The sequence below is a fragment of the Grampus griseus genome, assembly GCF_964374135.1.
Source record: "Grampus griseus genome assembly, chromosome: 1".
NCBI lineage: Eukaryota > Metazoa > Chordata > Mammalia > Artiodactyla > Delphinidae > Grampus > Grampus griseus.
This window is the reverse complement of record NC_139017.1, coordinates 69791641-69814160: the sequence shown is the minus strand read 5'-3', so window position 1 is coordinate 69814160 and position 22520 is coordinate 69791641. Positions and strand designations below refer to the sequence as shown.

Here is a 22520-nt window from a genome sequence, read left to right as displayed (position 1 = left end):
TCTCTCTTGGCGCTCCGTCCATCTCAGTTCTAGCGAGGGGTGTGAGTGCGTGTGTGTGTGTGTGTGTGTGTGTGTGTGCGTGCGTGTGCGCGCGCAGTGGGGGGGCAGGAGGAGGGCTGTGGAGGGAGGCGCCGTCGGAGGGAGAGTAGACGTCAGGAGGAGGGACTGAGGAGGGAGAGAGAGGGAAGGAAGAGAAGGGGGGAGAAAGGGAGAGCAGAGATCGAAAGAGACCCAGAGAGATAAAGCTTGAGGCGAGAAATAGTAAAAGGCGGGGGGAGGGGGGGAGGGGGGAGGAAGGAGGGGTGGAGAAGAGGGAAAGGGAGAGTGAGAGAGAGAGCGAGCGAGCGAGCGACGGGACCGGGAGGAAAGAGAAATAAAGAGGAGCGGAGGGAAGGGAAGTGAGTTTGCGCGCGTGAGTGAGTGTGCGTGTGCGTGTGAGTGTGCAGGGGCGGGCGCGGGCGGGCGGGGGGCGGGCTCCCGGGCTCCCCTCCTCCCCAGCCCGCTCGTCTCGCTCGCTCGCCAACTCCGGGCCCCAGCCGCGGGCGGGCGGACGGCGGGCGGACAGCATGCTGAGCCTCCTCGTTTGGATCCTCACTCTCTCCGATACTTTCTCCCAAGGTAAGGGCCCCCCCACCCGCCCCGACCCCCGGCAGCCCGGGGAACACTGGGGGGCTCGGCGGCCCGTGGCCGGTCCCCCGGGGTCTGGACGCCACGAGGCGGGGGCTGGGTCCCGGCGCGGAGCCCTGGGGGAGGGGGCGCGGAGTAACGGGGGCTGGCGAGGAGGAGTTTGCCGTTGATTTGCCCAAGTTGTTTCCTCCGGCTGCGCGGGAGACCGGTGAATCGGGGCCGCGAGGGCCGGGGGTCGGAGTGAAAAAGGGATCCGAACGCTCAAAGTCTTTTCCGGAGCCTCTGGCAGCCCTACCTACCTCCACCCTCCGAGGCCGGGAGTCAGGACGCCCGGGTCCTGGCCGGGGGAAGGCTGGGAAGAGAGTGGAATTTCAGATTCGGGGGTGGGAGGTGCGCGGAGAGCTGGGGGCCCAGGCTCCGGAAGATGCAGCTAAGGGAATCCTCGTCCTCCTTCCAGCCCAGCCCCTGGGAGGGCTGAGTCTGAGCGGCGGCTCCCGACTGCCTGGGGCTGCCCCCTTCAAAGGCAGGGAGCGGTGCCTCGGGGCCTCTGGTGGGGATTCGAACCCCTGCCCGCGGAGGCTCCGGGTCGGGAGTGGAGTTCCAAAGGCAGCTCCGGGCCCGCTAGATATGGAAGGGGCCACTTGCGGGCGGGGCTCACACCCACGGGGGGTCAGGAAAGTGTTGATGTCGGGGCCTACTTGGGACTGGCAGGGGAGAGGCTGGGAGATGAGGGAGAGGCTGAGAGAGAGATGAGGATGTTAGTGTATCCTGAGGCTGGGCTGGGGGGCGGCGGGGGAATTGAAGAAACCAAGGGCCTGGACTTCAGCCCCGACTGGGGTCTGTGGGCGTGGATTCTTGTCTCCTGGGTCGGACTCTAAGGAAGATTTAATCCTGCTGAGCAAGCTTCCCCCACCCCCCCAAAATGGAGCTGACACACAGATGTTGACATACAAACACCAAAAACCAGCCATAGACACGGAGACAGACTATTCACCTACTGAGACAGACATACCCGTGAGCATCCCCCACACGGAGACAGACACATATACACAAAGACACTGACACATCTGAGGAAGACAGATTCCTCCCCCGTATCGGCACATGCGTGCACGTTCATGCACCCAAACATAACAAAACTCACAGACACAGTACATGTATGAGGCGGGCATTTACAAGGACACAACACACGCACACACACACACACACACACACTGAAACCCTTCCAGGGATACCAACCCTCCAGCAAACAAAGAAACTTGAACAGATATTCATATAGGCAGACACTTACGGAGATGTACAGACAACAAAATGGAGGAGGTGGTCTCCTTTTTTTGGTGGGGGGTGGGATCTGGGAAGGGGGAAGTTAGCTTGGACTGAGCACCCTCAGGCATTGCCCTGCTCTCAGTTCCCTTCCAGGCCCGGTGGGTGTGTGTTTAGGGGTGGGGTGTTATGCTGGACCCCTCCCCTCCAATCCTGGCCAGGCGCCTGCCTGGCTCTGAAGCCAAAGCCTGGCTGAGTTGCTGGGGGCGGGTCTGTCGATCCATCATTCCCCATAGGGCATCCATGCCCCCCCTCGCACACACACACTTAGGATTTGGGAAGGGCGCACATCCGTGGTGTGAGAAGTGGTGCTGGGGGAAAGGAGGCCTGGTCCTGGGGTTGGCAGGCCAAGCCAGCCACTTGGCAGAAAGTTGGGAAGATGACTTAAGTTCTGACTTTGTTCAGCCGGGCTGCTAGAGAAGGGGGAGATGGGGGAGGGCCCACGGTGGTGGGGGAGGGGTCAGCTGGGTCTGTACTGATATGCGTTTGGCGCAAGCTTCTGTCTGCCCCTTTCCCCACAGCCCTCATGTGTCAGCAACGTGGATACAAACGAGCTTCAAGGAACAAAAGCTGCAGTTAGCAAACAGGAGAGGCATGTGGATTGAATTGGGACAGAAACGGTCGGAGAGAAGTGTGTTGTGTGCCTTTCTCCCTTTGGAAAGGGGGGGAGGGGTTAGGGGTTAGCTGAGCTCCCATCGCCCATCCTCCAGCGTGGGTGAAAGCAAGACCTGAGGAAAGTGTGCAAAAGTATTTGGGATGGGGGGAGGGGTTACCAAAGGGAAATAAAAAGGAGAGGATAGAAAGGAGGGGAGAGGAAGTCATTCCTGAGTGTTCCTGGGAAGCTGAGCAAGGACTGGGGAGGAGGCAGGGGGGGAAGGAGTGGGGATCTGGGGCTCTTCAGGGTGGGGGAAGGCGGCAGGACCTCTCTCCTCAGCCCCCATCCTTAGAAAGAAAGAGTTGTAGGCAAGGACTGGGCCAGTGGTAGGGGAAACCAAGGTGGGAGGATTGCCAGGGGCTTGAGGGAGGGTGGAGAGAAGGTGGGAGGAGAAGGCAGTTGAATTGAGGGGAGTGGAGAGGAGAGGGGAAGGGGACGTTCAGCCTAGGCAGAGAAATAAAAATCACGTTTTAAAGAATTTCAATGGGCTTCATCAATCTTCATTTTTCACTAAATAATTTTCTGTATCTTATCTAAATGAAAACCATTATCCTTCCCCCTGTTTCCAGCATGCGCTGGCTCCTCAGACTGATTGCACCGAAAATTGAAATATTTATTCATTTTCTGGGAGATTTTCTCACTCCCCAGTCTCAGGGAGGAGAAATTGAAAAAGAAAGATTATAGCTAATCAGAGCAATGTGGGATGACAGGCTGGCCCAGGGTGGGAGCTGCCCAAGGGAGGGTGGAGGTGAAGGTAGGGGGAAAATCTGTCCCCCCAGCCCCCAGAGTCCCCTGGGCATCCCTGCCACCGCTTGGCAGGGCGGTGAGGAGTGAAGGGAAGAGGGCCTCCTAAATTCCCAGTATTCAGCTGCCGAGTACAGCTACATCCTGCCAGAGAACAAGAGTCTGGAAAAAAAGAGTAGCTGGGAATGGACTCTCTCCTCCCTGTGCCACCCCCACCCCCCACAGATGTCCCACCCTTCTAGCCCAAAGCAGGATCTTGAGGTTGGGGAAGAGACAGGGAGCGACATGGCAGAAATCAGGATACCAGGTCCCTCTCCTTGACCTTCTTTTTTTTTATATATAAATTTATTTATTTTATCTATCTTTGGCTGCGTTGGGTCTTCGTTGTTGTGCGCGGGCTTTCTCCAGTTGCGGCGAGCGGGGGCTACTCTTCATTGCGGTGCGCGGGCTTCTCATTGCAGTGGCTTCTCTTGTTGCGGAGCACGGGGCTCTAGGTGTGCGGGCTTCAGCAGTTGTGGCTTGCGGGCTCCAGAGCACAGGCTCAGTAGTTGTTGCGCACGGGCTTAGTTGCTCCGCGGCATGTGGGATCTTGTACCAGGGCTCGAACCCGTGTCCCCTGGGTTAGCAGGCAGGTTCTTAACCACTGTGCCACCAAGGAAGCCCTTCTTGACTTTCCTGATGGGACTTCGGCTCAGGCCCAAAGGGAGGGTGTGAACCCAGTATTTAGTGCCTGGAATTACCTCTGGCTAAGCTCTGGACCCCAGAAGACCCTGGATCAGGAGGCGGAGGCATCTAGGTCCTCCCACCTTCTGCTGCCTGCATGGTTGGCTGTCTTGCTCTGCCTTTGGTTCTCTGATGGGGTGAGGATGAGGAAGCCCAGCCTTGTCCCCGGCTCTTACCCCCTTGACTTGAGAACCAAGTGCTGATGGAAGCTCTTGTAGACCCTCTTTATATCCTCGGGGACCAAATCTTAATTTCTCTTTTATCCTTTCAGTTTCTGACACAGTGCTACACACTCGCTTGGTAAGTGCCCTTAAATATCGGATCAATTGATTGATTTGATGAGAGTGCTACGATGTTGGAAGAAGGCAGTATTAAAGGGTGCTTAAATCACAGACTCCTGTCCAGCTCCCTGGCTAAACCCCCTCCCCCTTGGCCACTGGGTAGTTGTGTTGGCTTTTGAACAAGGTATGTGCCTTCTCTGTGCCTCAGTTTGCTCATCTGGAAAGTAAGGTTAGGAATAACATTTCATAGGGTGTCGATGGCAGTCAAATATGTTAATCCGTGTAAGGTGCATGGAACAGTGTCTGGCACAGAGAGATGTGCTCAGTAAGTGCTTCTGTTATGACTTTGTGGCTGGACATAGGAAGCCGAGTTGTTTGCTTCCTTTCCAGCTCTCCTTATGATTCTCTTTTTGTTTTCTTGCTCCAACTGCCCAGATGTTTTGTCCTGGGCTTCAGTACCTCTGCTTTGTATCTCTCACGGAGAGAACTGGGTTGTAGAGGATCCAGAAGGGGAAGCTGACCAGCCTTCCCCTGGTTGGAGACCTCAGGAAAGCTCTGGAGAAGGAGAGGACCAAGTGGAAGATGTCAGCATTCTAGTGAGAAGGAGCTAGAGCTCTTGGGAGAGATGAGGAACACTAGCCCCGAGGTGGCAGCATTTCAGAGTCTGGAAATAATACAGATCATTTATTGAGCCCTTGTGCTAACTACTTGATATGCATTATCTAATTTAATCTGTACCACAGCCCCCTGAGATTGGCTCTGTAATTATCCCCATTTCATGGATGAGAAATCGAGGTTTAGACAGGTTAGGTATCTCGATGGTAGCTGGGGGAACCAACCCACCTCAAATCCTGCGCCTCTCCCCTTTGCCTGGGATCCCACATGCCAGCAGGGACAGATGCTGGGCTAGGACAGGGTCTTTCCTGATCCAGAGCCAAAGGAGAACTAAGAGGAAAAGGGAATGAGTGCTCGTAAATGGAAACTCACTCAAATCTTAAAACTCATCCTTTATTCTGAGATTCTGTCCTTCTACATTTTTGGGTGTTGAATGGTTTTTCTTTGATGATACGACAGTGCCCATAAATGACTTTTTTTAAAAGCCCTTTACTTGGCAAATCTAAAGGTTTGCAACCTGTGTTTGTTTCTAAGATTAGACACAGCGCTACAGGTCCATGAGCTACAAACTTGGGCACTACCCCTGTACCATGCAAGGCTGACTCCTGGAGAATCGTGGCGAGGCAAGAGGTGGAGTGCTGAGTGGGGGCCTGGGGAGAAAACCAGGACAGTCAGCTTCCAATTCAGCGCAGTCCCTGGCAGACACAGAGGCTGGGATCTGGTGTTCCCATCTGCTTTGGGAAGCCCTGCCTGCCCTAGAGTGGGGCAGAGTGACTGTAGGAGGTGGGCTCCCTACCAAAGCGTCAAAATTACTTCCTCTTGAATCCCTACTGTGTGCTCTTCACATTCATCATTCTTTATTCCTTTTAACAACGACCTTGTGAAGATAACATTACCCCTATTTTATAGATGAGGAGACAAAAGCTGAGTTTAATTAACTTGCTTAAGGCCATCCCTGGGGTATTAGATCCCCGATTTCAACTCTTTGTCTTACTACAAAGCCAGGCTGCCTCCACGTCTCAGCCACCTGTGCAAGTGCCTCCTTTCAGCTGAGGCGGCTGTGGAGGGGAGAAGGGGCCTTCTTCCTTCTCCTCTTCCCCACGGCGATGGCCAGGCTTCTCCTGGTACCTTGCTCAGCCTTCTCCCCCAGGGCTCAGCCCATCACACCTAGCGCACATCCATCTTGCTGCTTTGCTCTCAGGGTCATCTGTTTTATTCAGTGGGGATGGGAACTCCTTGTCTGTCAGGAGAAGGAGGTTAGTAAAGCCCCCTTTCTTCCCACCTGTAGAGTCTTTTTAACTTTGTACTTGTATAGTACTTTCCAATTTTAGCAACTTTTTCACACGTACAATCTCATTTAATAGAGATACTGTGATTGTCCTGTGATACAGACAGGGTAGTTATTACTGCTCCATTTAACAGATGAGAAAACAGAGTCCGAGAGAGTTGAAATGACTTGCTAAGGGGGAGGTTGGGCTGGAGGGAAGGGATAGGGGGCAAATTCCTCCGTCACCCCAATTTGGGGGGACTGTTTCCAGCTAAGGGTAGGGAAATTCCTCTCATGTGCCCAGGGCTGAGAAAGCTGTGCCCCTTCCCGACCTACCACCTCCTGCCTGGTTTCTTTTCAAGGCCTCCAGACCACTTTACTTGGCCATGTCCTGGAGGATGCTTTGACCTGGAAAGGGCTGGTGTAGGGGTTGGAGGAGGCAGTGGTCAGCAGTGGGGGAGAAAGAGGCTGCCACGTCCTTGGTCCTCGATGCTGAAATGCAGCATCAAGGAGAGGCTGTCTCAGGAATCAGGAAACAGAATGAGTTCATTCCAAGTGAGAGAGAAGGCTGTTCACTTTTGTGGAGGACGTGCTTTGTGTTTTATGTGCATTAGTAACTCATTTAATACTAACAATCTGTTAAATGCAGGAGTCATTATCCCCATTTTGTGGTGGACAAAGAGAGACTCAAAGATGTTAAGCAGATCGGCCAACGTGATACATCTTAGAAGTGACAGAGCCAGGACTAGATCCCAAGCAGGGAAGTTGGAGTGGGGCGGGCCGGCATGATTCCCAGAAGGAAGCCCCTGAAGATGGTCATATCCACCTCTTCCACATTGCTGCTGCATGCAAGTCTCACTGCACAGTGTGTGTGCCCACAGGCACGCGCATAGGTTCCCACGTGGCCTCCTGTGCACTCGCACACGCAGCTATTTCTCATCCCCATATCATATACCTATGGACAGATATCTCTGGCTTTCCCCTGGTCCTTCCATTCACCAGAACAACACTGCCATGTTTCTGTGTACCATTCCCCTTCCAGCTATGGCAGCCATCCTTTGAAGAGTCTTTGAAGGCACTAATTTTTGTCTTGTCTCACGTGCTCTGAAGATATACACACTACAAGGTTAAGAAAGTTAGAACGCTTGGGTTCCTCATTCTGTGACTCTGGTCTCTCTCCATCCTGCAACCCCAGCTCTTACACTTTCCCACTACTGATTCACAGACAATGCAACCTGATAGAGTTCTTTGAGCTCCCAGGATGAAAGCTGTTCTAGCTCCCAGACATTGCCAAAGATCACATTTTTCTTTCTTTTTCCATCCCACTCTCCCACACCCCCCATCAGCTCTCTCCAAACTCCCAGTTTCTCCCCCTCCACATAATTTCTCCAGCAACTTTTATTAACCTCCGTAGCCTCTGGGAGCTGAAGCCTCATTCCTCTCTGCCCTCCTTGAGTCCATTTAACAAAATTGGGATCATATTGAAATAAATGTGCCTTGTAGCCAGCCAGCCTCCTCAGGATTAAGGGTCTTAAATCCAGGGTGGAACTCTCTAGTACTCCCTAGCAAATTCCATTAGTTTCCCAGGAGATGCTGCTGCTGCTTCATTCCTCTGGAGATCTGGCTCTGGGAAGGTGATGGGAGAATCTCCCAGAAGGCCACGGGGACTGGGTTTTGAGGTAGGGAAGGGACGGCAGGGACCTGAGTGCTCTGTGCCTGGAGGGTAGTCCCTGGAGGCTGCCCCACTCCAGGCCAGATTAGGAATCATACATTCCTCTTCCAGACTGGCCCTTTGATGCTTTTCTTCTCTGCCTCTTATTTCCTTCTGAAGCGATATGAGGAGTCCATCCTCACTGGAAGATGTGTGGGAAGAGAGTAAGGACTCAGTCCCTTCATCCCACAGAAATGTGTTGTGTACTTATACTATGTGCCAGGCAGCAGTGCTGCAAAAAGAATAAAATACTGTCCTTGCCTTTAAGGGTCTCACTTTGTGATTTAGGTGCAAACATTACTTAGCTTTGGTAGGTCTCAGTTTACTCTTCCATAAAATGGGGAGAATTAATTTTTTTTTTCAAATCAGCAAATGGATATTTCTATATATAAAACATACTGGTAGGCATTATGAGGAATAAAAAAAACCCCACAAAATTGTATGGTCCCTTCCCTCCAAGAAGCTAAGATGCGCATACATGTGCAGAGATTCCAGGTAGTGCCAGGCTGGGTGTAGCTGGTGTCAGGATAGCAGTGTGCGCAATCAGAGCTGGGGAGTTTGCTGTGGGCTGAAGAGGCCAGGAAAGGCTCCATGGAGGAAGTGGGTCTAAGGATGGACAGGATGTGGCTGTGGCAGGAAGAGGGAGAGCATTACCAGACCGACTGAACTTCCCGAGTCAAGGTGTGGCTACCGGAATGTGCAGGGTCCATTGAGGCTGGTGGCAGCTCAGGATTTGGGTCAGGGCAAAATAATGGAGGTGATCCAGAACAGTAGACTGTGGCCTGACCCAAGAAGGCCTTGAAAAGCCAGGCCAGAGACTGTCCTGTAAGAAGTGGGGAGCCAGGGATTTCTGCTTCTGAAGCACAGGAAGTGTTAACCCGTGTGATCCCTACCTCATTCCTCACCAAACCCTCCTCTCCTCTTAAACTCCCCTTCCGCTGCTATAGAGATCTGCAGCCCATTCAATTGGAAAAAAAAAAAAAAAAAAGGTGAAATGGGCAGATGATCAGAGTTTGACCAGGCAGAAGTGAGCAGAAAACCTTAGAGAAAATCAGTTCTGCCTTGGGAAGTTTCAGATCTGTGACCTGAGTTGGGGAGGCTTTGGAATGTTGAGAAGATCTCTTTTTCTCTGTGAACCCTCAGGTATATGATAAAGATGCCCGGAGACAGAGTTCAGTGGAGAGCCCTGCAGCTTGGTGGATACCAGGCTCTTTGTCACACGTTCCCTGGGAGCTTAGGCCGGGTCTGCACTGCCCAGAGTCTAGGGGAACCACCTGGTTCCATCAGAGGGCCAATCTGGATTTAGTCCCTGCAGGGTCAGTCCTGGGCCATTTCCTCTGGTCAGTGGCCAGAGATGTGTGTGCACTTGGGAGTTGAGCCTAGAGATTCTTAAAACCTCTGCAAGGAAGCCAGGTCTGCTTTTTCAAATGGAAACCTTTGAAGAAGTTTCCTGCTAGGGTGGTGAGTGCCTGTGTCCAGCTAAGTCAGTGTGCTTTTAGTGGCTGGGCTGGGCCAGGCACTCAACTAGGCACTGGAGGTACAAAGGTAAGTGAGATTTGGTCCCTGTCCTCAAGACACTCTGGGGCGGGTGTGGGAGAAGGATGTATAAACACATATTGACAATACTATAAGATAAATGTTGGGAGAGAGGTATGTGAAAAATGCCAAAGTCTAGCTGTCGGAGAGGGGGGAGTGGAGGAGGCAGCCTGGCAGGGGGAGGGCACAGCCACAGATGTGAGGCTCTGGGGCTGCGCTGGAGCCTCTGGAATGCAGCGCCACTCAAGATATCCCGGCTCTGGACAATCCCTGATTGTGCCCCCTGCTCCGGATGGAAGGAGCTGAGGAATCCGAAGGAGTGAGCAAGGTCCCTCCCAAGGATTATGATTTCCAGGAACAAAGGCAGTTTATATAAAGCGCCCTTTCCCCAAATCTCCAACCTCCTGTGTCCAGTTCCCTCTTCCCCACCCCAGCTCCCACCCAATGGAGCTGATTTCTAAATTAACTTTGTCCTTGTAATCTGCTTAGCTGAGTTCTTTTTCTTTTCTTTTCTTTTCTTTTTTCCCTCCTTCCTGAATTCTCCCAGGAACAGCCTGGGGCCCTGCTCGCTCCATTACCCAGCATTGTCAAGCCATGAGGTGCTTTTAACTGCTCTTACCATTGACTCTCTTAACTGGGAGGTTACTAAAAGGAAGGAAGCTGAGATGGGCAGATGGGGGCAGAGAGAGAGACACACAAGGGAGAGGGAGAAGGCAGGCTGACAGGGTGAAGCCCCAGAGAGGAGTTGGGGTTTTCTTCATCTTGATTCCCTAGTCATCCAGTGACTCCTGCATTTTAATCCCAAACCCTGAGCAACTGACATGCTGCTTGCTCTATGCCTCAGTCCCTACCTCCCTGGAAATCTACTAGCTTGACCTCACTGTGAGATGGGATGGGGGGACTCCCAGAGGCCCCTGCAGCCCACTCCCTCTTTGCCCACCTCTCCCACACACATACTCCTGCTACCAGTGCTATCAACTCTCCAGCCTCCACCCCCAAGTTAGCTACTGCCTGGATGATGTTTGATCCTAGACTAATGTGCCTATCACCCTGCACACATCTGGGAATTCTTCCCTTACTAGGCCGTGGGTGAAGTGAGAATACAAAATCATTTTAATGTCTGTTGGAGCCAAATATAATTAGAAAGGAAAATCTGACTTGGCAAAAAAAAAAAAAAAATCGAATGCATTGCAAAGCTAAGTTAAAACGACTTCTGTATTATCGGCACTGCTGCTGCTCTCCATTTGTGCAGAATATTGAGAGGGGAGCCTGTAAAGCCTGTATGTAAGGGGTCTGGTGTGTGCACGTTGCCTTTGGTTTCATACCAGGGTCATGCCATAAGACTAGTCTCTTTTAACACATCTTTGGAGTGGGATAACCCCTCAAGTACCCCGGGACCTCCTTACCAGAGGGCCTATGGGAAAGCCAGACTTGCCCAGAGGGGCCGCTGCCTGTGTGATCAAGACCAAGTCATTTCACTAGAGCCTCAGTTTTCTCATCTATAAAATGGAGACAGTAATACCTACCTCAGAGGGTTGCTATGAGGACTGAATGAAGGAATCTATGTTAAGAAATGGGATTTGGAACACAGCTGGTATTCAGTAAATCCTATTGCACAGTGCCGGCTTTTTATAACTCATAGTCCAAGGCAGATCTGAGGAGAGCAGACGGTAGGATGAGTGAAGAACAAATAATGGTGCAAAGACAGGTGAGTCTCTGTGAACTGTGCCAGTGATGGTGGTAATCCCTGAATTTACGGTTTCTGGAATGCAGTGCGGTGGGACTTTTGAGATGGCAGCAAACCTAATGGAAAGCTCCCTGCTTTAGAGTTAGGTCTGAGTCCTGGCTCTGAAGGTTCAGTGGTCTCTTCGTCTTCGTGAGCCTTAGTCTCCTCAGCGTTAAATGGAGTGACAGCAGCCACAGCCACTTACCTCTTACCTGAAGCCCTGGGAAAGCATCTGGCAATGCACAGTAAGCGTGACCAGGAGGTTTGTCGCGCCACAAGATTTCAACTCAGTGTGTTAGAACAACGATTCTCAAACTTTAACAAGCTTATGAAGCACCTGGGGATCTAGTTAAAAAGTGCAGATTCTGATGTGGAAGATCTGGGGTCAGGTGGAGTTTTTTTTAATTTGTTTGCAATTTTTTTTTTAAATGTATTTGTTTATCTTATTTTGGGCTGCGTTGGGTCTCTGTTGCTGCGCACTGGCTTTCTCTAGATTCGGGGAGCGGGGGCTGCTCTTTGTTGCAGTGCGCGGGCTTCTCATTGCGGTGGCTTCTCTTGTTGCGGAGCACGGGCTCTAGGCGTGCGCGGGCTTCAGTAGTTGCGGCATGCGGGCTCAGTAGTTGTGGCTCACGGGCTCTAGGGCGCAGGCTCAGTAGTTGTGGTGCACGGGCTTAGTTGCTCCGTGGTATGTGGGATCTTCCCCGACCAGGGCTCGAACCCATGTCCCCTGCTTTGGCAGGCAGATTATTAATCACTGTACCACCAGGGAAGTCCTCAGGTGGAGGTTATGCCTTGGCACCAAGTCCCAGGGGACGCCAATGCTGCTGCTTCTTGGACCGCACTCTGAAGCGTTAGAGGATGTGTTCTTCTAGGGAAATAGATCTTCAACATTCTAATGGGAAGCAAGAGAAAATAGAATTTGTTTACCTGAATTCGCTTTTCAGCCAGCTTAGTTGTGTAACAGAGCCCGGATGGATCGTTGATTCAGGAGTGTCGATATGTTTGTTTTAGGGAAGCAGGTTGTGGGACGGAAGAGGGGGCAGTGGGTGCCAGCGTGTCCATCTTCGGGCCCAAGCCTGACCTGACCAGCCTCCTTCTTGCCACCTCCCAAGCTCCCAGTCGCCCCTACTCCACCCCACCAAGTCTTCACTCAGGCCAACAGCTGCCAGCTACAAAGTTGAAAAGCAACTAGCTAGTATGTTGGTGGAAACGCCTCCATGCACGACCCAGTCAGTCACTTCCACTCAATTTTTTTTTCTTTAATGAAGAGTCCTCAAAATCCAGCTGTCATTTGGTGGAGTTTTGGGGGAAAATATTTTGGCAGAGCTGCTAGCCAGGGCCTAGACCTTGTTGGCTTTGGCTTGAAAATTTGGTCAGGAGCAAATTGAGGTTTGGGAAGGAAGGTGGGTCATAGGCCTAACCGAGGGCATGATTTGGGGGGAGCAATGGAGGACCATCCCTGGGCAGGTCATTTTCTCACACTCACATAGACCTACTGGTTGTTCAGGCAACGTGATGAGCTAACTCATTCTCTCCCTACCTTCTCTGTCTGTGTGCAGAGCCTCAGGCTGTAGAGGAAGATCCCCAGGCCTGGGAAGAGAGAGCTTCTGCCTTCAGAGTTCTGATTCAATGGGGGAAGCTTGGTTCTTAAATCTAGGGAATCCTGTCCACTGGGGGAAACAGGAACTCTCATTACTTCCCCTTATCCCCCCCCCGCCCCCCCAGAAAACTGACTGCACATTCAGCCATCTCCAAGTGCAAGTGGGGACATATGCAAACTGCACGCATCCATCCTGAGGGGTTTCAGAGTAAATAAAGAAGGAGGTGGGATCAATCAGATGGGGCTTCCTAGAACATAGAGCCTGGGGTCAGGAGTGAAGATGGAGAGATGATTCTGGAAGAATCCTAACATCTTTGGACTCTCAAGATCTCTCTCTTTAGTCAGGTAAGACTAACTTGAATCAACCTGGACACGTCAGTGTTTGCCCTTCTTCTGAAGAGAAAGGAATTTCATTCGCTCTCTCTGCTTACTCACTTTCATATCTAATAATCCCTGGCAAGCAGGAAGTTCTTCTTTGTGTCTAACCTGAACCCTTCTTGCTCCTGCATAAAAAAAAAAAAAAAACTGTCTTGAGACTGTAACTGAATAAGTGTCCGGTATTCTTTTTGTCTGGAAAAATAACATTTTCCCCAATAGGTTCATTTTTCTCTCACTGCAAGGCAAAGCTCCCTGTGATAGAGAAGCAAGCCCAGAGAGGTCATAAGTGAGACTGTCTCTGAGGCCCCAGTTGAGGCAGAGCCGGTTGTCTCTTTAGGGGTCAGATCTGCTTTCCAACAAACTGCCAAGGCTATCTTCCCAGTGTCCCCAGTCAGGGCTAGAAGGATAGTGTTCCCAGGAACCTGGCTGAGTCACCATGCCCTTACTTGTTCAGTTTCCCCTTCTCAGCGGCTGGAGCAGCTGGAGGCTGGAGGGCTCTGGGCCGCTGTCTCTGGCTGATGGCCTGAGGGCCTCTCCTCCTCCCTCCATGGGGGCCAGGCTGAGAGAGGGAGGCCCTGGCATCTGCTGCTACACCTGGTACCTGTAGGAAAGCGGGGCCTGCAGGGGAGATGGCAGAGGTAGGCCTATGCCACAGTCAGGCCCCGTTCTAGCTTCAGAGCAGGAATATTTTCCTTTTGGAATCACACAGGGATGTCCTCAACCATGCCTGGGTGGACAGGGTGGATCCCAAGTGCCATCAGTGTGGGCAGAGAAAGGAGAGGATAGGGTGTCTGCCTTTGGAGATCTACTAATCTGTCGGAGTACGGATGAGGATCCTGGACTGTATTAGATCAGTGCAGACTTTTAGCTCTAAGCTTGAACTTGAGGGTGGAGACTTGATTTCTGCTATCGGATAGCTAATTATAATAGAGGAGATAGGTTCCCCATCTTCCTCAGGGTCTACACACACAGAAAGATCATCTAAATAAGGGGAGGGGCTTCCCTGGTGGCACAGTGGTTGAGAGTCCGCCTGCCGATGCAGGGGACACAGGCTCGTGCCCCGGTCCGGGAAGATCCCACATGCTGCGGAGCGGCTGGGCCCCGTGAGCCATGGCCACTGAGCCTGCGTGTCCAGAGCCTGTGCTCCACAACGGAAGAGGCCACAACAGTGAGAGGCCCGCGTACCGCAAAAAAAAATAATAATAATAAAAATAAAAAAATAAATAAGGGGAGGATTTTGAACCCTGTTGTACATCAGCACAGGAGAAGATGGAAAAGGAGGTACTGGAGCTGCGGGATCAGTTATGGAAGGTTTCCAGGAAGGGGCAAGAGGGGAACATGGAACCCAGTGGGAAGGACTGGTAGGGCAGGACCCGGTGTAAAAGAAGGTAGAAGAGACGGCGCTTACTGGAGGGCTGGGTGGGAGAATAGTGGGGGCCGGGGGTAGGGCTACCCAGCTAGAGCAGTGTGGGCTGCAGCCTCTGGGAGCTGAGACCTGTGGTGTCGCCTTGTCAAGTCGTGGCCCCTGCAACGTTCACGCTGGCCGTGTGACACACTCCCACACGCACAGGCCGGGAGAGGAGTGGCGGTAGAGCAGCTCCTGCTTGCTGGAGGACGGGGCGGAATGTAAGTCCTCGAACAGGAGGAGCTGATGTGTGTGGTGGGGAGACAGGAGCTTGGCCCTCTGGTCCGCCTAGAGGAGTCAGCGGGGCTGTTCCAAGTTGGCTGCAGCGTGGAGCCTGCCTGTGGGGCAGAGTGTCTTTGTCGGGGGGAGGTTGCTACCCTTTTTCAAGGGTAGCCATGGCCCGGGGTCCTGGAAGTGCTGCCCGGTGGCCTGGCACGGGACAATCTGTCCACCAGCACAGACACACGCTCCGCTGTGCTGGGCTTCTCCCTGCCCCCCAGCCGATGATCCCCAGGCCTCTTCCTCCTGCTGTCCTCCCCTGTCTGTCGGTCTGTCACTCGGCAGGAGTGAAATGTGCCCTGCTCTTGGAGCATTTGGTGCTTGATAATTTGTGGATTATAGCTAACTCTCGATAAAGATTCCCCTAATTGCTTGGCTCACCTCAGGTTCTATCATCAAAGCAAAGCCGTGAGGCCCCCCTCTCGCCCTCCTTTTCTTTTTATTATCTCTTAATTAATCACTCTGGCTTTCACACTTAGCAGATAATTACAGTCTCCTGGGCACGAAGCTCATTTTCATAACCTCCTGCTCCAAACCAGCAGCAGAGCGGGGGAGGGGAGGAGGAAGCGGGAGAGAAGGGGAGAGTGGGAAGAGAGATGCTGGAGGGAGGTGCGGGCAGCAGGTAGCGGGTACCTGAGAACAAGGAAGGAGAAGAAAAGGACTTTGGGCAGCAGCACGGGGCGGGGGTGGGGGGGCAGTGTGGAAACAAGGAGTGCTGAGCGTGGGCACGGGGACCAGAACCCCTGGTCAACCCAGCAGTCCCAAAGAGGCTCTGCCAGTGGGCGGGGAGTATGGCCCTGCTCCCTGGGGAAGGCCCCACCTGGTCCACCAGTGCTGGCACAGCCTGAGCTGTACTCGCCGGCTCCCTTGGCCTCCCAGGGGGTGAGGTGGGGTACATCAGGAGATGTGCATAGGTTGGTGGCCAGAAAGCTGAATGAGGAGCAAGAGATGGTCCCAAGTGAAGTTCCTTCAACCATGTGCTGGGAAGTGAGGCAAGCTGGGGTGAGAATGGTGACAGGGAAAGGAAGGACAGGACCACCATCCAGTTAGCACCCAGGTCTTGGTCTGGGAAATTTTCTTCTTTGAGGAGAGCAGGGCACACACCCTGGGGCTGAATCCCATGGCCATGACTAGGGAATGGCCACTCAATAATGTGATTGGATGAAGAGGGGAAAGCCTAGCACTTCCTCACACCTGTGCCTTGTAGGTGCTGTGCCAGGGGTCTGACGATATGCTCATCATACCCATTTCAGAGATGAGAAAAACTGTGGCTCAGGAAGAAGAGGTTAGGCAGAGAGAAAGCACCGTTCCCACTGGGCCGTCAGCCCTGGCATCACCACAGACCTCGGGGCTTTCCTTGGGCTTCCAACTCCAAAATAAACAGAGAGGAAGATGTCCAGATGATGGATTTGAGAGGCTCGAGAAACAGGAGAGTTTACCGAGAGTTAGACACAGAGCTGGACTCGGACCCAAAACTCTAGAATGTACTCACGTCCCCACCACTGTTCTTCATCATGTCTCTGTGGCCTGGGCTTCTGGTCCACAGGAAGTGGTGGAGAATGAGGGAACATCCATTTTTTCCCCTCTCTATGTTGAATTTTCTTTCATGACCCTAGAACAATGTGCTTGATCTCGAGAAAGAAATAAATTGGATCCTACTAACTTTTGCTGTTAACTAGCTGTGAGACCTTGGAATCGTCCTATGACCTGAGTCTGTTTCTTCATTGGTAAATGGGAATCTTGAAAAGACCGCAGATGGTATGCGTAAACCTGGCGTATGACAGGTGCTTAACAAATGGTAGCTGTTACTACTCCTATTGTCATTACCACTACGCATGAAAGCACCTAGCCCATGCCCTTAGAAACCACATAAAACAAGTTAATTGTTTTAAAAGCTGGTGACGAAAAGAGGGTCCTTTTGTTCGACTTCCTCAGTAAGGGAGGGCACAAAATTTCTACCCTGTGTTCTTTCTGGGATGTGCTATTGAGCCTTGACAACCCAGGTCACTCTGTCCCAGTGCAATTTTTCTCTCCACAAATAAGTTGTCTGTTCTGGCTGGGGCTGCTTCCAGCTCAGAGCTTATTGGCTTCCAGCTCCAGGCAGGGTTGGTCGTCCCTTTGCTGACCTCCAGGCCTCAGACTGCACACTGCTCCTGCCGCCTGCAGCAGAGCCCCTGTGCCAAAGGGTTAAATGTGTCCAGTCTCGCGTGGCTTGAAACGTGCAACTTCTGGTTTCCCAGGCACTACAGTAGGAAAGTCTATATTCAGGAGGTAATATGGAAGGAGCACTGTGGATTTTAGCCCCGTTTGTGCCTGTCAGGGAGTGGCCTCATGCACTGACCTGGGCCTGTTTTCTTATCATAAAACGAGGAGGTTAATCTCCAAGATTCTTTCTGGCTGTGCCATTTTCCGACTCTTTGCCATCCGGTGGGAGTTCAAAAAAAGGACTTGTTCTTCCTGAATGAGGCCCTGGATCTCTCTGATTTGGTTTTTCAGCCAAGGCCGGAGGTACTGATTTCAGAGGGCCAGAGCTGGGGTGCTCCAGGAGAAGGATTATTTGCTCAGAAACCAGGGTGGAAGCAAACGTTTTCTACATTTTTCAGATCTGGTCTGGACTCTAGGTGAGGACAACTGGAGTGCCCTTCTCCCCACAAACACACACACACACACACACACACACACACACCCACACACACACACCCCCCCCCCCCACACACACACAGAGAGTCTGCTGTCCGCTCTGGGAAGGTGGGAGACCCTGGATCAAGCATGCGGGTTCTTGTGTCTCCATGTTGATAAGAGTTTGTTCCTTAAGCAACGTGCTCTGGCTTCACCCTGAACTTTAGCTTTGGTCTGTGAAAAGGTTTCGCAGAGTCTTGTGGGAACATAAACATTTGGTAGATTTCTTTCCCTGAAAGCTATTTCTTCTCCTTTCTTTTTCTGGGAACTTTAGCCAGCAAGACCAAGGCCCCTCCACCCTCCCATCCTCCCTCCCCTTTGCCTGAGACACCCAACCCCCTCTCTCCTCCTCCCCGCGATGAAAACAAAGTGAATTGGTGGGTACTGGGAATCATCGAGAGCAAACCGGGCCAGAAGAAAGGAGTGAGGCAAACAGATAGCTCTCCCAAGAGGAGAAATTATAAGAAGGGAGGAGAGAGAGAGGGAAAATAAGCAAATGGCATCAGTGGTGAAAAGTGAATTCCAGGCATTTAAAATTCTTTTGGTTTTAATCATCTCAGAGGCCGACCAGAGCTGAGCCGTGGGGGAAGGGAAAAAATGAAAACCAGGGCCCTCTCCTAGGAGCCAGAGCCCAGGAATTTCGGTCTGCGCCCTCCACCTCCTGCCTCTGATGCTCAGAAGGGTTACCTCCTCCAAGGGCCTTTCCTGACTAACCCTCCCTTTATCTCATTTCACAGGCTCAGTTTATACTCAGTTTTCAAGCACTGACCTTTCAGTTTTCGACCAGATTGCAAGTTCCCCAAGGCCCTGGATTATGCTTTGTTAAAAACAAAACAAAAATAACAAACAACAAACCTCGGCCTCTTTCATAAGTCATGCCTGGGCCTCCTCGGTGAGGGTCAGGGCCCCCAGAGAAACTTCTGGGCCTGTTTTCGTCCTTTGTAACATGGATTTGAAGAGATGAGCTGAGCCTGGAAGAAACTCCTGAAGGAACTGGGAAGCTGGGAGGGAGCCTGGCAGGTCCCGGGTGCCTCCTCTGTGCAGTGTTCTGTGTTGGCTGCTTTAGGATTCTCTCAAGGGCTGTCCTGTCTTCTTGCCCCCTCCCTCAGGGTCGGGGCTCGTCGTCCGGAAAAGCAGCAGGCGAAGCCCCTGGACACTGGTGGGTGGGGGGATTCCAGGCTCTTTCCCTGGCCAGGGGGGCAAGAGTGGGTTTTAGGTGAGGGAGTGAATCAGGAAATCTCATCAGCCTGGCCAGGTGATGGGTGATGAGGCACAGAGTGAAGCATAGCCTGAGGTTAGCCTGGAAAGAATCAGGAGGAGGGCAGGGAAGACCCTGTCACCTGCCATGCTCAGAAGCCTCCTCCTTTTTTAGTCTGGCCCCTCCCTGTGTGCTGAGCATCTTTCTTCTTTCTTTCTTTCTTTTTTTTTTTTAAGGATTTATTTATTTATTTTTGGCTGTGTTGGGTCTTCGTTTCTGTGCGAGGGCTTTCTCTAGTTTCGGCAAGCGGGAGCCACTCTTCATCGCGGTGCGCGGGCCTCTCACTATCGCGCCTCTCTTGTTGCGGAGCACAGGCTCCAGACGCGCAGGCTCAGTAGTTGTGGCTCAGGGGCCCAGCTGCTCTGCGGCATGTGGGATCTTCCCAGACCAGGGCTCAAACCCGTGTCCCCTGCATCGGCAGGCGGACTCTCAACCACTGCGCCACCAGGGAAACCCCTCTTCTTTCTGAACTTCCTCCCTCAGCCTCCCGCTCCCCGACTCTCTTTCTCCTTCTCCATCTGGAGGCAGCTTTTTCCATTCTACTGACCACTAGCTGTTTCTCCCAGTTTCCCAAACCCTCTTGCCCTCAAACTTCGATGCTGGGATGTTCAGACTTTGTTTCTTATAATGCGCTTCCCACTTCCTTCCCCCAGTAAGATTACAAACATTGAGAGCTCGAGGCTATATTAGATCTGATATTAGACTGGGAGTCCGGTGACCTGGATTTTCGCCTTGACTCTTCTTGGGCTGTTTCTTCTTGGGCAAGTCACGTGCTCTTTCGGGGCCTCGGTTTATTCAGCCATAAAACAAGGAGCTCACTAGGTGATGCCTGAGGTCCCGGAAGTACTCTTTGCCTTCTGGGTGAAAGAGCAGGACCTGGAGTTCAGACTGCTTGGGTTCATGACCCTGTTGTGCAAGTCCCTTCACCTTGGTATAGAAGAACAGTGGCATCTGCTTCGTAGGGTGGTGATAAAGATTGCATTAAATAATCTGTGTAGAATGCTTGGCAAACGTATCTGAGATGCTTTAAGTATGCGGTACGTGTTAGCTCTTATTGCTAAGCTGAACCCTAACATTTTATGGTATGAAGTAATGAGAAGAGCCCTGGATTTGTGGTCAGAAGACCTGGATTCAGGTTCCAGCTTCCTCCCTGACTCTCTGTGTGACCTTGTACAATTTCGTTTCAAGTTGTGAATATGTTAATGATAAGTCTTTGGGGACAAGGGGATCTTCTCTCTTGGTCTTGCATCTACCCCACCGTTCATGCCTAGAACGGTGCCTGGCCTAGGCACTCAGGAAGTGTGTGTTACATGAATGATTGAGTATAAGGTACTAATCGATGAACAAGGAAATTGAGGCTCTGAATGGGAAAATGAATTGCTCAAGATGGACACAGCTAACCTTTGTTGCGTGCGGGGCTGGGGCGCGGGGGGCTGCTGTGGGCTGTAGGATGTTTGGCGGCTTCCCTGGCCTCTGCTCACTAGAAACCAGTAGCACACCCCACCCACCGGTGTGACAATAAAAAATGTCTCCGGACATTTCCAAGTGTCCCCTGGGATAAAATCACACTGATTGAGAACCACAGAACCAACGAGAGGAAGAGCTAGACCTAGAAATCGAGTCTTCTGACTCCCAATCCATAGCTTTCTCTAAAATGTCAGATTGTTGTTTATTTCTCCCTTTACCCAAGTATTTAACCTTGACCCATATCATAAAATTAGGAGAGAGACGTTTATGTCATGGAGGAGTGAGTAGAGTATTTCAATCTCTAGCCCATTTTAGAAATGATTAGGCTTCCACCTAAACCATAACTTACTGACAGGGGGACCAGGGAAGGAGCAGACAGGTGGCAAAGACAGCCACCTGGACAATCCACTAGTGGGGAGTGAATGGAGGCCCTGAGTTCCTTTAGAAACGAAGTTTGGGATGAGGATTGCTGGGAGATCTACCCTCTCTCTGCCTTAAGCAGATAAAAGCCGTCCCCTGTGGTGCCAGACACCGGGACTAACTGTTTTGGGTCTCAGGCACCTGCTACACCTCCCTCCCCTCCCCTCACCCCCCTTCCCCCCAGCTATAGCTGCTGAGACGGCTCTGAGGGCCTAGGGCACCTCAGAGTACAGAAAAATCACAGATTTAATCCAACCCCTGAAAAGATAGATACCAATGAAAACCAAGACTCAAGAGTGTAAGTGACTCAGTGCCCCAGAGCAGACGCTAGAAGTTCCACCTTCAGCAGTTTGGAAAACCACTGCTTCACCTCCACAAACCTCCCTGCCTCTCCTCCCCATTCCTGACTGCACAGATCGAAAAGTCCTTCCTTGGTTGGGGGTGGAGGGGAAATGGTGAGATAAGGAATCTATTTTCCATTAATTGCTAGAGGAATTGAGGCCCAGAGAGGAAGGTGGTGGTCCCCAGAGAAGCTTGAGTAACACTGCTCCTGGGACTGCAGGCAGATCCCCCCACCTTCCCCAGACATGCCCTTATCCTTCAACCTCTGCCCCCATCCCTCCTAAAGGGCCTACTCTTGCTGTCATGGCAACCAGGGGATTAGGGCCAGCTAGGAAGCCTAACGGTAGGGGAGAGGGCTTAGAGCGGAGGCAGGTGGAAGGAGGAAATGAGAGAATGAGGTGATGATAAGGAAACAGAGCTGGGTTGGGGGGAGAGCAGGGCAGAGAGGAAGGTGAAAGGAAGGGAGAGGATGAGAGAAAACTCATCCATCCTAGGAGAGAAAAGGAGGGAGGAGCTGGGAGGGAAGAGAGAGAGAGAAACCTCAACTTTTATTTAAAATCGGAGAGCAGTTGTATGCCTGGAGTCGTTGCCATGGCAACGGCAAAGAAAAGGAGATAGAGAGCTTGTGAAGCCGTGAAAACCCAATAGGGGTAAATGTTTAAAGCCAGGAACAAAAACCATTCAGAGATAATTAAGTAACAGGCTGCAGGTTCCAGACTCCTGCCCATTGTCAGGGGACTTGGCCTGAGATGCCAGCCTGCTCTACCTCTCCTTCTCCCCCGCCTTTATCCTTGTCCTCACTCACCAAGAGGATTTCAAAGAAGCAGCCAGGGAGCCCCAACCCTCCCTCCAATCTTCTTCCCTTTAACTGAGGACTGGCCCCCTCACTCCAGTGCCAGCTCCGCAGACCAAGGCTGGACAAGCTTTCTCTCCTGCACTATTAGGAAAAATACAGTCTTGGCAGGGAAAAACAACAAAAAAGCCTTTGGTCAGATAGACAGAAGAACTTGTGGATGCTAAATTACTAGATGGACAATTAAGTTGTGGACTTTCTTCCTTTGGACCATCTCGAGGGTAAGAGCTGCAGATGTCACAGGCAGGCTGACCTCTGTGTTGACTGTCGCCCTCTGGGTCTCTGAAGTGCTGGGGCACCTGGGCTCTTCCTTCACTGGGGAGGTACAGTCTAGTCTGGGAGCTTTGCTGGGGCTGCTTCACCGTGTTTAATTCTACCTCTGATTCCTCTTTGAATTCTCCTTAGGATTTTTTTCCAGCAGGCTTAATCTTCCCAAGCTTCACGATGGCCAGAAGCTAAGCTGATAGTTTGGGGGTTAGGTATACTCTGCAGAAATAAAAAAGAAAGAAAACGCCAAAGTTCTTTTTCATATTTTAAATGAGTCACCTCTCTCCCACCCCAGACATCACAACAGCTGGCTGGCCCCTTGCCCGGTGTCCTCAGGGAAATAATCTTTTGAGTTCCGCCTTCCCCT

The 22520-nt window shown here is 51.9% G+C and overlaps 1 protein-coding gene across 3 annotated transcripts in view; it reads left to right on the top strand.

The window, feature by feature from the left end:
• Window positions 1-373: 373 nt before the first annotated feature.
• Window positions 374-22520, top strand: part of KIRREL1 (kirre like nephrin family adhesion molecule 1) — a gene marked incomplete at its 5' end in the record, with an annotated part of 96542 nt that continues 74395 nt past the window's right edge. For 2 of the 3 annotated variants that reach the window (XM_082652854.1, XM_082652853.1), the window contains one exon: window positions 374-618. In XM_082652854.1, coding sequence (XP_082508980.1) covers window positions 567-618 — 52 coding nt within the window. The remainder of the gene's footprint in view (window positions 619-22520) is intronic. The other variant, XM_082652855.1, reaches the window with a different exon arrangement.